The 16,118-nt window shown below is 37.7% G+C and overlaps 1 protein-coding gene across 2 annotated transcripts in view; it reads left to right on the top strand.

Moving 5' to 3' along the window:
- ZNF462 (zinc finger protein 462) overlaps positions 1 to 16,118 on the top strand; it is a 154,667-nt gene that overhangs the window by 110,375 nt on the left and 28,174 nt on the right. For both annotated transcript variants that reach the window (XM_051986937.1, XM_051986929.1), the window contains 2 exons: positions 11,456 to 11,723; positions 14,017 to 14,153. In XM_051986937.1, coding sequence (XP_051842897.1) covers positions 11,456 to 11,723; positions 14,017 to 14,153 — 405 coding nt within the window. The remainder of the gene's footprint in view (positions 1 to 11,455; positions 11,724 to 14,016; positions 14,154 to 16,118) is intronic.

Here is a 16,118-nt window from a genome sequence, read left to right as displayed (position 1 = left end):
GTCTTCAGTTTCTTCCTCTGTAAAATAAGCTGAAAAAACAAATGGCAGACCCTTTCTGGTATCATTGCCAAGGATACCCTAAGTGGGGTCATCAAGAGTCAGGTATTACTGAAACAGCTGCACAGCAACAATAGCAGCAGATGCTCAGAATCATAAAAGACCAAATGTCTCCCGCTGTCAACTTCCCGAAATTCTGCCTCCATAGCTTGGAGAACCCACCGGTTGTCCCTTGGTCCTGCAATCAGTCAACATGTTATGGAGTTATGGAGGTTATGGCTTACCAAAGAGATATCAAGTACTGTACCACCTGGAATAAATAATTTCCCTTCTTTGCTCTTTGTCATGGGAGAGGAGGGGTTGCTTCCAACTCTAAGGCTCCATGGCTGACAATCCCAGCACACAAGGAAATGGTTTCCATTTATTTGAGAGATAACACTAGCACATAAATCGCCAGAGGCTCAACAATACAACTCAGCTTACAATTAAGCAACTAAAGCAGCATCTCAGTGCTGCAGTAATTTTGAGAAAGAGAAAATCGTATGGACCAGAGTAAACCTAGAAGGATCCATGGCGGAGCTGGTCCTTGATCTGGACCTTGATCTGGACCTTGCAGAATGGGCAGCAACTGAAGAGTCGAAAAGGAATGGAGAAATTCTCATGGTCAAACACAATCTGGATATTCAAGGAGAGCAGAAAGTATGGAAGCAGAGTGGGAAATAAGGTGGAAGAGGTAAGCAGAGGCCTTTGTTAAGACTAGAAGCAACTCGGAGATGTGAGAAGACCAGAAAGTCCCCTCTTTCCCCCTTTTACTTGACATCATGTACCTTATTTTATGCTGGACCTCCAGATCGCTGTTCAGTGTTCTCATATTGGTTCATAATGTGGCAAAGACATCCTGGGAGAGAATCTCACTTATTAATGATCATAAAAAGAATCTGAATCAACAGCTCCTTTTTCCATGTTTTATGGTGACAAGTGAAAGACAGAAAAGAATAAAAGTTAGGAACCCACTGGGTTCATCAAGGGTGAGAATTTGGCTCAGTGACAATTTTAGAATAGTTATGCACCTCAGAAAAAAGTATCTTCTCTGCTTAATCAAATCTCTATCTCACATTCTCTTCCTACCTACATTTATCCTTTATATTTATCTACGTGTGTGTATGTGTGTACAGATAGACGTCTTCTTTGCCCTACTCTTTAAAAATCTTTTCCTCACAATAAGGATACTTCTTTATTCTTGTCCTTCACAGAACCCTGAAGAATGGGCTTTGGGTTGTCATTTTTCCCTTGAAGTCAGTGGGAGCTTTTCCTTGAGAAAAGGCCATAGGAAGAAACCCCAAGGGCAATACCTGCTGTCTGTGAATGACAAATGCCATCCCAGGTTGCTTTAGTCTTCCACCTAAGGCTATGGCCGGATCACATATATAAAGATGCTTTTATGTTAAATGTTTCTTTGTTGGATTTTTTTTTTTAATATGGTGAAAACATCCACTCGATCTGACGGAACAGCAGGAAGCATTACTTCCTCATCATACAATTCAAAAGAGTCACATGTGAATTATGCATGTGGTATTGTAAGAGTGCTCTTCAATTAACAATAGCAGATGCCACCTAAAGCATCCTTCACAAAATATTAGGAAAGATAACAATAAAGGATACACTTATGGGCTTCATTCATTCTTGATTTCATCCTTATCTCCTCACTGTGTCGATCAAGATTTTTTTTTAAAAGAATAAATATTTCAGATGACAAAAACTTTCAATCCAGAAGGAAGATGTACAGCTATTGTTAATGACTTTGGCAGCAAAGGCATTTCTCCATTTCTCAGGAGGATCCAATGCAATAGGATATTAACCTGGCCGTTAGGTCATATTGAATTTCATGACTGATTTGCTCTATAACTACTTTTCTGGATCTCCATCTTCCTATCAGTAAAATTCCTATCCTACCTGTGATAGGAGTGTAAAATTAATGAAGAAATGCAGGTCAGATTTTTCTGTGCTTCAGGAACAGAGTACTAAACATATAAGAAGCAATCAATAAATATCTTTGATAGGTGAAAAACTAGCTTTATAGGTAGTATCTGCTCTAAAAATCTCATGTTTATTTAATATTTATAGTCTGTGACTAGTAACGAAGGGATACTATATTTTTTGTAGTTGATTTAAAAAAAGAAGTTCGTTATCAGAAACCAGTTAAGAAAGCCACCACAGGTCTTACTCTCTTTTTTTTTTAAACTTCAAAATTCATACTTGCAACTGAATGATACAAGATCAAAGCTGTCACTAAGATGGCAATCAGAGTTGTGACTCATAGCACCAAAATGTAGAGTATAAACGTTTTCAATAAATATTTTTAAATACTGCACAATTAAATCCATGTAATCTAATTAAAAATCATAATTTTATAAATTTGTGAAAATTGTACAATTTAATTGTACCAATTAAAAATATGTAGCATTTGTGTTTTCATACCTCTTTTACTTTTCTAGTAGTTTAGAAACAAACTAACAGCTAGAATGAATGATCAGTTAAAATATGAAGCTTCAGTATGTTGTGTTGAGGGCTGAATAATTAAGATACAAAGAAGGCATAATTCTTGCCCCCTCATCCCTTCAGGCACATTTAAGAGTAGTGTGACTTCAGGTCAGCCTGACAACCCCTATTCCCTAATGAGGACCAAAGCTTCCTCAGAAACAGCTTTGAGTTGGATTGGTATCTGCTCTAGAAGGGTCTTGAGTATCAGTCTCTTTCTTCATAGAATCAATTTTTGTCTCCCTTTTAAATAGATTTGTTTTAATTACTTATGTTCACATTATTACAAAGTTAAATTAAGAAAGTAGTTTGTATTGCCTGACCTGTGAGCAAAATTTTTTATTATATCTCTGAATAGACCATAGGAATTAAGTTAAAGACTTCTTTTATGGTAATACTTTTTTTTAGTTTGGCCTTCTATTCTCAATTCTGCAAACAAACATGGACCAGATACCTAAAGCATAATTTTCTTCAATAAAAGTAGATTATTGTTTCCTAGTAAGATTAAAATTAACCAGAATGCTCAGAGAGTAGGATGTTCGATCTAATTGACTTTACTGGTTGGCAGAAGGTTGATGAGACAACCTTAGTTTTTGGAAAAAATGTTTCCAAAATGTATTCCTTTAATTGATTTTCTAGTACTAGTAAGTACAGTCCACTGAATATAATTAAATTTTTCTTTGATGATTCAAGACCACACAGTTCCTCAGGGTCATTATTCTGAGCCTGAGGTCTAATTATAAAGTCTCATAGATGTAGACCCCATAGGTGATTGAGCTAAATGGATGCTGACCCCCAGGATATGACCTGGATGTTAGGGTTTTTAATTTTAATGCATCCCTGCCATCAACTTGTTTTCTTTGCATTTTCACTCTCTCAATTTTCACTACTAGAAATGAAACATGGGGTGGGAGGTTGGAAAAGGGGTGTAAAAATTTGAGAGCTTTTATGTAGTTGACTTCTAGTTAATTGAGGTTTATTAAGGTAACATGAGCTGGAAACCTGGCCATGGAAATATGAGCCTGGACAAGTATTTGAAGAAAGCCACAAAGGTTCAAAGGAAAGAGATTTTTGTTTAGAATTTTTCTCTAATACTTGATCTAAGACCTAGATAATTGGGACTAGGGGGAGACTTAAGGTGAGATCTGATTTGCTTATCTCTCATGTGATTTGGGGCAAGTTACAAGTTACTTAACTTTTCTGGGCTTGTTTCCTCATCTGTAAAATGAAGGGTTTGGAACAAGGTGACCTCTGCGGTCCTTTCCAGTTATGAACCTATAATCCTATGTACTTAGGATTCTTTTCAGACTAGAGCAAGATACTTTCTCTTCATACTTAATAAAGTCACCCTGTTTTATTAGTGATCTCTCTATAGTGGTCAGTTAAGTATTTTCCTACCATTTAAGGAAGATGATTATTTTCAAACATGTGTTGGCATTTGCTTGGCTATTTCCAGATATACTTCCTGGCAGGAATTTCTTCCGTGAGTTTCCTTCAAGCTTTATCTCATCCTTTTATTTTAAAATTAGTCATTTTGTTTTTCAGTTTAACTCCATGACAACTGATTGAGTCTAGACTTGCTATATATAGAATCACCCATCATTTACTTTCTCATTGATCTTTGTCTCAGAACTTGCTGTTTCAATGCCACAGAAGGGTGTAGGAATGGAAGGCTAGCAGGTGTTAGACTCCAAAGTCTGGAGATATTCTTTGTATAATTCTTCTCCCCTCACCCCCCACCAATCCAAAAGGAAAACCTCACCAAACCTTAATAACTTCTAGGTACTTATGTTCCTTAGCACATCTTATAATTCTTATAAAAATAATAATATAGGTAATATATTGTTATTCTTATTACAATTTTTATAATCCAAAAAAGCCTTAGCAGCATGATACACTGGAAAGAACACTTTCTCCTGAGTGAGCGGACCTGGATTCTTATTCTGCTTCTGATATTTACAATCCTTGTTAACTTTAGTCAAGTCACTTAACTCAACATTTCCCTGAGTATCAATCTCCTCAGCTTTAAAAGGGAGAAGTTAACTAGATAGCCCTAAGGTCCCTTCCAGCTCTAAAGCTGTGATCCTATCAAATATAGTTACTCTTGAGGTTTAATTTTTTATAAGAACAATTCAATTTGGGAAGGTTTTCAGACGAGGAACTGTTCAGAAGTTCTTTGCATGGCATGTTGGGGAAGCTATCTGCAGTGGCTAATTTTTCCTGAATATTAAATTCTCTTCAAGGTTAAGAATATGGGGAATGACTAAGAGATATCTATATCTCTCTAAAGTGATTTCAGTCAAATATCAAATGAATTTAGATTATCCAAATTTTTACTTTATAATATTATTGTATTATATTATATATTATAATTATATTATATTATATTATGTTATATATTATATTATCATATAATATATAAATATTATGTTATAATATTTATATATTTATTATATAATATTTATTTTATAAGATCAAAGTGACCCTTGAATCATCTTGATTACCCTTTGCTTTATCTGTAGTATCTTAAAAATAACACAACAAAACCATGACTCCCCAGAGCTAAGCAATCCTCCATATATGGCGTCAAAAGTGTCCTTCATAACAATGGATGATTCAAACAATTTTAGAGTTTCAGCCATTTGCTTTTGACCTTCCCATTACTGTTGTTCTTTCTGCCATTAATTCCTGCTTCTCTATCATACTGAAATATTTAGGCTTTTTTTAAAACTTCCAAAACCATTTTATTTAATTTTCCCGGCATATACAGAATAAGTTTGTGTGCCATCCCTAAAGTTTTCCTGGCCATTAAGTAAATTATGTCTCTAGCTGCTCTCTTGTCATTGTTACTGGACCTTCCACAAACTTTCTGTTCAGTTTCCTAAGGAGGCAATAATTTGGTGTATTGCCAGCTCATTAAGCTTTTGTCCCATACTCTGGATACTTGCAGCATTTTTTGGTGGCTGAAGCAAATGTAAAGGATTTTCTCTTAGTATTTATACCAACATGTCCTTACCCCATCAATCTTCCCTTTTCTCAGGAAAGATATAAATGCATCCATTTATTATGCTAGAATTTTTGCCGGTTTTCCACTTTAAAATTCAGAGTTCTATCTCATGCAGTTCATTCTATCCTGTTTTATATTTTTATTAAATGTTGAATTATTTTCTGACCCTCAGTTCTTTCCCTTCTGGGAATTATTCTAATTAATTCCCTTTCCATTTCTATAAGACTGTAATTGTTTTAGTTCTAATTAATATTTCCTTTTCTTATAATGTAGCCAAGGTGTGGTGGTGGTTTGTTTGTGTTGCATTTTAGGCACCAATATTTCCTCTTGTTAATTCTATATAATTTGATATGTTGCCTCCTGGCTACAAACAAAATTTGCTCTACAAGAATTCATCATGCTTATTTTTCTCCCTTCCTTGATTCCACATTAAGTTTAAAGTGTCAGTCTCCCAAGTCTGCAAGAAAATGTAGCTCAAATATAATTAAATTGTGGTTGCTGGCACCAAGATGTTTCTCCTACCTTTTCACCTTCACTCACACCCTCTATGCTGAGCTGAAGAAAATTGAGAATTGATCTTTGTGGAGGTCTTGCTTTTATGTATCACTACATGTTAAAGGCGCTGTCCTCTGCAGCTTTCACAATTTACTGTTCAATTTATTCTTCCTGTTTCTGGTGTCCTACTTAATCTCTGGATGGTTAAGCTCTTACATTATTTCTCATTTGCCCTTTTTAGCTTCTTTTTATTTCTCATCCATGACATTGCGATATAGTGGAAAGAATCAGAGAAGGTGGGTTCCAATCCTAACTACTGTTTGCTGCCTGTGTAATCGTCAGGTAGTCAGTCACACAACTGCTCAAGTCTCAGTTTGCTCAACTGGGGTTGGAAATAAATGAGATCCAAGGTCCCTTCCAGCTTGAAATTTGGAGCATGATTCTATAAGTAAACTAAACTCTCACAATAGGGAGAAAATACTGTTTTCATGATTATTCCATTTTTTGCCACAGTAAAATACTTTCTGTGTCTTCTATATTAGGTCCTAGAGTGAGACCAGCCAATCTTTTGAATAATATCCTTTGTTGGAAAAATGATTAAATCCACCAATGATTCCCATCCAATAGAACTCCTCCTAGAAATAATAATAAAGAAAATGAATTCATGGGATCATATCTAAAAATGCATACCTTGTTCCATATCAGATACCTCTACCTCCTTCATTCTGAAGTTTTTCAGTCTTCTTCACCTTTAAAATATTGTTTTGCCCATTTTTTCCCATAATATATTAATATTAGTCTTATAGTTTCTGCATATAGCCTACTGTTTAAGGCTAAAATGACACCCACCATCTTTTCTCCAGGACTGCCTCTCCCACCCAATACAAGTTCTTTAGTTCTGGCACCATTATCAGGCTAATTCTGCCATCATTATCAAAAAAGTATTAAAATCTCAACCTACTTTTCTTTGCCGGCTCTTCCCCCTTCCTGTAATCTTCTAAACTGTAGTATGATCTCTATTTCACTTTAATTGTTGGCTTCTTTTATTTAAAATATAGGTTTTCTAAGGGCATGCTTTTTCATTCTTTCTACCTAAACCCAGAAGGAGTTAAGTTATTGCAATTTAGCAAATGTTTATGAAGCACCTACTGTGTGCTGGCCTTCATAGTGCATATTTGGAATGAAAGAAAGGGGGAAGGTAGAGATTGAAAAAAAAAAAAAAAACCAACCCTGAATTAAAGAGTATGCACAAGTTGATTATCCTTTAGGCATAATTCCAAATTGCTCTTCAGAATGGTTAAATCAGTTCACAACTCTATCAGCAGTGCATGAATGTCCCAATTTTCCAACATCCCCTGCAACATTTGTCATTTTCTTTTTTTGTCACATTAGCCAATCAGATAGGAGGGCAAGAGGAGGAAGGATTAGAAACTTAAACTCAAAACTTTTTTTTAAATGTTAATAATTGTTTTAACATATAATTGGGATAAAATATTTAAAAGAAAAAATTAAATACTTCTTAGTTTCTATTGTCATGGAGCTTGGGATCTAGTAATGTTTTAACTACCAACTACCTTTCCTTGAAGTTGTAGTTCAGGGTCCCCTAAAATAGGGAAGTTATGTGGAAGGTTCAAAGAAATATGAACTATGATTTTCTACCTTAGAACTGAACCATTTTTTGTCATCTGTCATTCTGAGCAGGGTAGTAAGAACAACTTATGGACATCACCTTACTTTTGGTTTCATAAGCCTGTTCCCAAGAAAATCCCACTTGGGACATTCTAGACCTTGAGTTTGTTTAACTTGTGTTGTCTTCAGTTTATTTATTGAGAATAATAGATAGACCATCCAACTGAAACATGGTATTTATGCAGCATCCTCTCCAGCTCTCTTTGTCTGCCCTGTGTATTGGTAGAAAAGTCTCTTGTGTGGTCTTTTTTACTGTCACACTTTCTGGTCTTTTCTTCTTTCACAAATCTTACTTGGTTTCTGTCAAAGCCCTGTGTAATTTATATTCCTTTTGCTTAATATAGTTTTCTCCCTGTCTACCTATCTGCTTATTTTAGCGTTTCCTTTCTCATTGCTGACTGTAGTATAGACTTCCTTTCCTCTCATGGCTCTTCTGTCTAATAATTTAACCTCTTCTACAACTATCTATCCCCTCAGCCAATACATTAACTTCAATGTTGACTGCTCAGTTGCTGCATAGCTCACTACAATAGAGTGCAGCTTTTCTCTCTCAGTGTTTTATTTTTTCCTTCATTCTTCAACTTTGCATCAAGGGGACTATTTTCTGCTCTGGGCCAGGACTACCTGCCTGGGCTTGCAGGTGGTCCAAATTCCTTCACTTCTAATTACCTCTTATAGTGACTGAAAAGATGTGGAGATACCATTTATGTGGTCATGGGTTACAATGGTGATTGGCAGTTTTGAGTGTCTTTTTTAATTTATGTGATATATTTCCTTTATTTAGCACTAGTGACCTTTCTGCACTAGTCATGAGAAGACCTTCTGTGTTCTAGGAGCCTTAAGTGAACTAGTGTGATATAGCTATAGAGTTTTTGTTTTTTAAACAATCCATGATCCACCTTCCATCCCATGTACATCCTTATTGTTTTTGTAAATAAAGTGCCAAAATCTTACATAATTAATATCTCCAGAGAAGAAAATGTCCAGAGGAGAAAAATAAAGATCCCAAAGAGCTGTTTGCTGGGCAAGGTTATAAACATGAATCATAAATTGTGAGATGTGTACATTTCTATATATTAACCTACCAATCTGAGTTTAAGGAGTGAAATTTACAGATGATAGAGCATTATTTCTTTGGAAAATTGACAGTCTTCACTTTCCCGTGTCCACCAAGAAATTTTTTTCTCTATTTCAGAAGGTTTCATATAGTATGTGAATGCCAGAGTTAAAAGAGAGAACTTGTTTTACAAGACAGCTGAAATAATATGTAATAGACCTTGAGAGAAGAACAAAAAATGTGTTTAAAGTAAAAAAAAGTAGACTAGATTTCACTTCTCTGAAAGAGTCTGGTTAAGTGATTAGTAACTCTTCTATCAGGGAACAAGACACAGCCTTGACGGCGGAGTCAAAAAGAAATGATTAATCTGCCTGACCTAGCCCCTGAATCTTAACCAAGATTTTTCTTTATGGTTTTACATAAATTAGGCAGAGATTAAAAGTGTTAGTTGTCTAATTCCTAAGAAGCCAACCAAGATCCAGACTGATTTTTCAGAGCAGGGAATAACACATAATTGACCTGCTGTGGCCTCCAGGGTGACAAAAAGGAGAGAAAACTACAGGTGATGTCAGAGAGAGGATGATTTGAAGGTGTTTTCTGGATGCTGTCAACATTTGTTTTTATGGTTATTGATTAAAAAAAAAAAAAAACTTAAGGTAGCCAACATCTGAGACACAGTTTAGTGATGAGAAAAGACATGCTAAGTTTTCTTTGTTATACTATTTCCACGCCCCAGTGACCAGAGAGCAGACTGGGATTCTTCTAGCAGAATAGTGTCTTTGGAGATAGTGACATGTCAGTATTTAACTGGCTCCTCTAGTCTGTGTTAACACAAGGAGAAGAAAGGTAGTGTGTTTTGTATTTTGTATTTTGGTGTGTGTGTGTGTGAAGCAAAAACCAGTCTTGAGGGTTTAAGTAGAAAACATCTTGAACAATCCCAGAAATGGTAAACAAACCTACCATAGAAGGAATGAATGAGGAGTGAACAATTGTGGTATTGTGATCCTAACTGGGTTCATCAGGCAAGGATGAAGGAACAAAGAAAAGGAGATAAAAGAAGCCGGTAAAATGAATTCACTTGTGTCATTCCTTTTTTCCTTTGTCTTCAGTATACACCTGGTAATGAACCCATGGAGGCTGAGAGTTATTGTTCAAGTTTTCTTTTGTTTTATTTTTGTGTGGCAGGTTTGTTTACAATTTCCAAAGGGGTTTTTCTCAGTCCTGAGAAATAGAGGGGGAGGGTTGGAGGAGGGGGGGGAAATGATTTTTAATATTTTGAAGACAGAAGGTATCCCCACGTTGAGGAGGCCCCTAAGCTTTTGTTTTTCTCTTCTAATAGGTTGCCAGAATGGATAGCCTTAGTTTCATCAAGTATGGGTGTTACAGAATTCCTGCATGTCCTGCCTCAGGGAATCATGCTTTGGAAAATTAAGTGTCCATCAAATCAGGAGGAGGCTTGTACAGTTTCTACTCCCTTTTCCTCTTTTTTTCTTTCTTATTCTTTCTTTCTTTCTTTCTTTCTTTCTTATTCTTTTTTTCTTTCTTAATCTTTCTTTCTTTCTTTCTTTCTTTCTTTCTTTCTTTCTTTCTTTCTTTCTTTCTTTCTTTCTTTCTTTCTTTCTTTCTTTCATGAAAGCCTTAAGAAAAGAGTCCTTTGTCTTCTCTTTCAGGGAATGTTCCACTGAAATTCATCTGTGCCCATATTCATTTGTGTCATTCATTGACAGCTTTAGGTTATATAGGACAATGTTGATGAATTCTTAACCTCAGCATTCAAAAAATAGTATGTTGAGAAATGTTCGAGACTCCTTTGAAAATGTTTTCCTTCAAGATGTGCTGAGATCCATGCACATCACTACAGCCCAACCCCCCCCTCCTATATCAGCTTCTTCCATAACGCCACTTTCTTGGTGTTAAAGCACCTTCAGATTTCAGATTTGTGCCTGTCATGGCTGTTTTACTCAGAGAAACGAACTTTTCAAATACCTTTCAAGGGAACTTGTTTGGAATTTCATTTTAATGGGATTTATGAATAAATCTCCATTTTAATGCTGAGTAAGCTTTAAACACCTACTCTGGGAGACGACAATTGGATTTTTATATTTTAAAATTTAAATCACTTGGCTGCAAGAATATAGAGCATTTTTTAAAATATATATTGGTGAATGTCATCTGCTTAAGCATTCCTGCTAAGAGCTGACTTTCTTTGGGTGGCTCTGCTGATTCTTTGCTGCAAAGGGGGAGAGATTGCATCATCTGCTTTTCCTTTTGGAGGTCTCTGTGTACAATATGCGGGTTTATTTATCTCACCTACAGGAGCCAGTAGTCTATATTAGCCTGTTGCCTTACTGCAGCTTCCTTTAGAAAACAGTTTACTTTCTTCCTTCACTTTGAAAACTTTAACCTCAGAATTTTATTTTTAAAAAACCAGTGAGCCCTCAAAGTCAGATTAAGAGGCAACAATTTCCTCCATGACTTATTCCCCCCCCCTACATCTCTGTTATTGAATACAAAGTAGATGAAAGACTCTTGAGTTAATAAAAGTTATCTCCTTTATAAAAAAAATGAAAATAAAGAGGAACATCTAAAACTGATGTCAAGGAGTTTTGAGAATCAAGACCCCTAAATCCCTCTCTCCACCTGGTCTAATTTTCCCCTCTGTCTCTCCACAGACTCTTCCTATTCAGAACCTCCAGATGTTCAGCAGCAGTTGAACCACTATCAGTCAGCTGCCCTGGCGAGGAACAATAACAGTGTCAGCCCTGTACCTCTTTCTGGGGCCACTGCCGGAGCTGAACAGAAAACTGAAGCCATTCTTAACTGTGAATTTTGTGAATTCTCCTCTGGTTATATTCAGAGCATTAGGCGTCATTACCGTGACAAGCATGGAGGGAAGAAGCTCTTCAAGTGCAAAGATTGCTCCTTTTATACAGGCTTTAAGTAAGTGATGGGAAGCACAGATTTCTAAAACAAAGCTCCTGCCTTTCTCTTCAGGGGCTTTTTTCTTTGAGTCCAAAAGGCATATTCCGCCTATACCTGAAACTTAGTAGAGGGAAAACCTTGGCAACGGAAGATGGTAATTATATTTCGTCTTAAGGTGCAGAAGCTAGTTTTAAGAAGAATAACTCAAGTGAATGCTTTGGGTTGGAGGGGAGAGAAAAAAGATTGTATTACAGTCATTGAATTTAGAACTGCAGATGCTTTAGCTTAGGGACAATAAGCCAGAAATTGATGTGGGTTTATTGAGAAGAAGTAAGTTGTTGGTTTTGTGGGGTATTTTTTGCAAAAGGGGAAGTCCCTGGTCTCCATAATTTAAGCAACATGTAGAATGATCCTTTGGTCTACAAACTTCTAGGTCCATTGGATGGAAGGGCCAGTCCTGCTGAAAGAAACATTACCTCAAAATGGCTACCCTTGCCACCATTTTATATAACTCCCATTTCTGCCCAGATGAAGAGGTGAAATCATCTAAATGCATACCCCAAGTCAGGCTGGGCTGTGTTTAATCTCTGTATGATATCTGTGTGTTCTTTTCCATGAGTCAATCACTTGGCCCCCAAAAGCAGAAGCTACAGCTTTTAATGTAATGTGTTCCAGAGTCTCTCGGCTCTAGCCATCAGGAAAATCTATCTTATATTTAGCCTACATCCCTTTTACTCTGACAGAGACCTACTTCCCCTTTGTTCTTCTGACCACCCTGTTGGAGAACCATTTAAATCCAAATTCCATATTGAGAGATTAGAGGGTATAAAATTCATGTGCAAGTACACCATGGAAGCTAGAAGGGAACCAGGCACTTTCCCAGTGACTCTTTATTTTCCATCAGCTAGTAGGAAGAAAGCTGAATCTCAGATTGTGAATTTAGTCCAGTTGTCTCACCAGCAAGAAGCGGTTGACCCCAGACTGAAAGGAAGGGGAAAGGTAGAGATGATGAGAAGGCAAGTGACCACAACTAAACATATTACTTCAATAATAAGAGGTTTGGGCAGTGGAAATCACCCCTTTCCCATTGAACTCTGGATTTCATCTGTGTTTGATGAGACTTTAACAATTACTAATTTTAGCAGTTTGGGGCTTGTTTGTTTTTTGAGTGGGGGTAAAGGGTGGGGAGAACCTTCAGTAAGAATCTTGGTTCAAGGCTCCATGGTGGTGCATCAGTGACTCAAAATTCTCAAAGGTGGTGCCAGTGGAGCTGAGGCTTTGGCAGACCTCCAAGGCAGAAAGGCTCTAAGGTCTGCCCAATTACAGAGTGTGTCTCTCCTCCAAGAACCAATCTGCCTAACTTCAGCCACATTAGAAGACGTCAGAGGGCTAGCCATCCCATGAGATGACTTTGTGGGGAGAGGGAGACATAACTCATGGAACTGACTACTGAGGGTAGAGAAGGCAAATGACGTGAAGTCATGGGTCCCTAAGAGTTTGGGTGGTGGTGTTTTGGGCTTTTTTGAGGGGGGAGGTAGGTAGGCAAAATGGTGCAGATTTAATAAATGCTTGTCAAGCTGATATGTCAGTTTGCTCACGTCACTTACCCAAGTGAACTCTGTGAACAATATATTTTCTAGATGTTTTCACTCCAGTCTCTCTTAACTGCAAAGAATCATGTAAGCAGGGTACCATTCCAACTTTAGAAATATTCTTTGTTTGTAACAAAGGAAAAATGGAAATAACTTTCTAATATGGATTTTCAGAAGGTTTCAGGCAACCTCTGATTTCCAGGGCATTTCAGGAAATCCTTCCAAACATGGCATGGAATGCTTGAGGGGTAGAAACCATCGAGCTGTCAAACTTAAGAATAGAGGGATGCTTCCAGGCCCCCGATGGAGCAGTGCATTGAATGGATGCTATCCTGATGTACCTTTTGATAACTGTAGTCTTAAAGCCAGTGTGTAGTTTTGGATGGAATTCCATGAATGGAAAGAAAAGTTTCACTTCTAACATCCAGGATCATTCTCTACTTATCCCCTAATCTCTTTCCTTTGTGAGGGAAGGAAGGAAGGAGAGATTCAGAAATCTTTCTGAGACAGAAAGACAGACAGAGAAGCAGGATGGAAAGAGGGAGGGAAGGAGAGAAAAAGAAAGAGAGAAAGACAAAGAAGCAGGATGGAAGGAGGGAGGGAAAGAGAAACAAGGAAAGAGAGAGAGAGAGAGAGAATATATGAGGTTAGCAGAATCTGAATGGTGAAGAGATTGCAGTCACAATTTTTCTTTTTTCCCAACCTCCACCTCCACCCAGATCTGCTTTTACTATGCACGTGGAAGCTGGGCATTCCGCAGTTCCCGAGGAGGGTCCCAAAGACCTGCGCTGTCCCCTCTGCCTTTACCACACCAAATATAAACGCAACATGATCGACCACATCGTGCTGCATCGAGGTAAAACAATTACTCTGTTTTCAGAATTGGGGGTGAGGGTGGGGGGGGGTGAGATAAAAAAAGGGAAAAGGGGAAGGGTAGAGATTGAGTAGAATGATGGCATCCAAGGCCCCCAAACCAGTCTGATTACTGTTCAGCTGTTTTTCAGTCATGTCCAACTCTTTGTGACCCTATTTGGACTTTTCTTGGCAAAGTTGTTGGAATGGTTTGCATTTCCTTCTCCAGCTCATTTTACCAATGAGGAAACCGAGGCAGAGTGTCTGGGTTCCCACAGCTAGTATGTGTCTGAGGCTGGATTTGGATTCAGGTCTTCCAGGCCTGTCACTCTGTCCTGCTCCGCCCAGCTGCTCTGTAGTCAGTCTGGTAGTTCCCTCCAAAAAATTCACATATCTCACTTAGCTCAGCTCCCAGTCACAGTCCGAGGAAGGAAATTACTATGATTTCCAGACCTGCATGAAGATTCCTTGGGCAGTGATGGACAGGGGCCTTCCTGACACTGGTGATTGTCCCAAGCCTACTTTAGTATTCTCCTCCAGGCCTTCCATTTATGACCAGTTACAATTGTTATTGATAAATTGAGTTTCCTCTTCATTGAAAAAAGATGATTAAAGTCTTTTTTTTTTGAACCAACAACTTGTTCCTATTTCATCAATGCATATATATTTTTCTTCTAATGCCTAAGAAAAGCTTTGGTATATATGCCACGTCAGCATCAAAGTAAAGGGTTTTCTCCCTTGTTATGCGCTGAGATGCCATTCAGCAGACTCAGAATTATTCTTTGGAAAGTTGGCCAGATGTCATTTCCTCAGAACCAGAACCCTCATTTCTGCCAGATATTATTGAGGCCATTGTCCCTCCTATCCCTTGGAGGCCAAGAATTCTGTGATCTTGATCACAAGGCACCTGGAAGCTGCATATCCCAAACCAGAGAAAACAACTCTGCTCTAGATTGTGATATAATAGAGCCAAGATAGTCAAAGCATTTTTTTTAGCTGAGAAATGAACATACAAATTCATCAAAAATGAATCAATCCCATGTCATGAAAGAGAAATCCTTAACAAATCTTAAAAATATAAGAAGCACAATTATTCCCTCTAATTCTAGGAATTCTAGTCAATATCTGTCTTTGGCACAATAGTCACTGCCTAAACACATCATCATATAGACTGTTTAACTTAGAGATATGAGAGAGAGAGAGGTAGACAGAGACAGGAAGAGATAGAGACAGAGAGAAAGAGGGAGAGGAAGAGGAAAAGGGAGAGAGGGAAGGAGAGAGAGATTATGAATTAAAAATCACTGTTAAGCACTGTGCTTAACTGAGGATATATATATTATATTAATCAAAGACATAGTCCCTGCCCTTTAAAGAGCTCATGTTTTAATAGAGATAGCATATATGAATGAGTAGTGACCAGGGAGGGGCACTTTGATCCTTAAAATTACAGGAATAGTAAGTAGATCCATAGAGGGATAGATAGACCTCTTCCAAGAACAGATTTGCTATCATCATGGTTCTAGAACTTGGACCTGGAGAAAAAGAGGGAGTTAAGGGAAAGGTGGGAACATGAGGAATGATCCTTTGATCAAATCGTCCTTTGAAGCCTTTTTGCTTCTTAATCTCAGAGAAAGGAAAAGGAGTGGAGGAGGATGCTAGCCAGAAAAATATAGTACAGAGTTCAACTCCGAGGTTGTCAGCCGGAAGGCAAGAGAGAGACCAGGAAGCACAGTCAGGAGCAGACCCTCCAAAAGCTCTGATTGAAGCCAGTGCAACTCCAAGGGTCCTCAAATTTTTTAAATAAGGGGCCAGTTTACTGTCCCTCAGACTGTTGGAGGGCCAGACTATATTAAAAATAAAAACTTTGTTTTGTGGGCCTTTAAATAAAGAAACTTCATAGCCCTGGCTGAGGGGGATAAACTACCTCAGCTGCCGCATCTGGCCTGCAGTCCATAGTTTGAGGACCCCT

Source organism: Antechinus flavipes, chromosome 1 (genome assembly GCF_016432865.1).
Source record: "Antechinus flavipes isolate AdamAnt ecotype Samford, QLD, Australia chromosome 1, AdamAnt_v2, whole genome shotgun sequence".
Lineage (NCBI taxonomy): Eukaryota > Metazoa > Chordata > Mammalia > Dasyuromorphia > Dasyuridae > Antechinus > Antechinus flavipes.
This window is presented reverse-complemented; position numbering and strand designations above follow the sequence as displayed.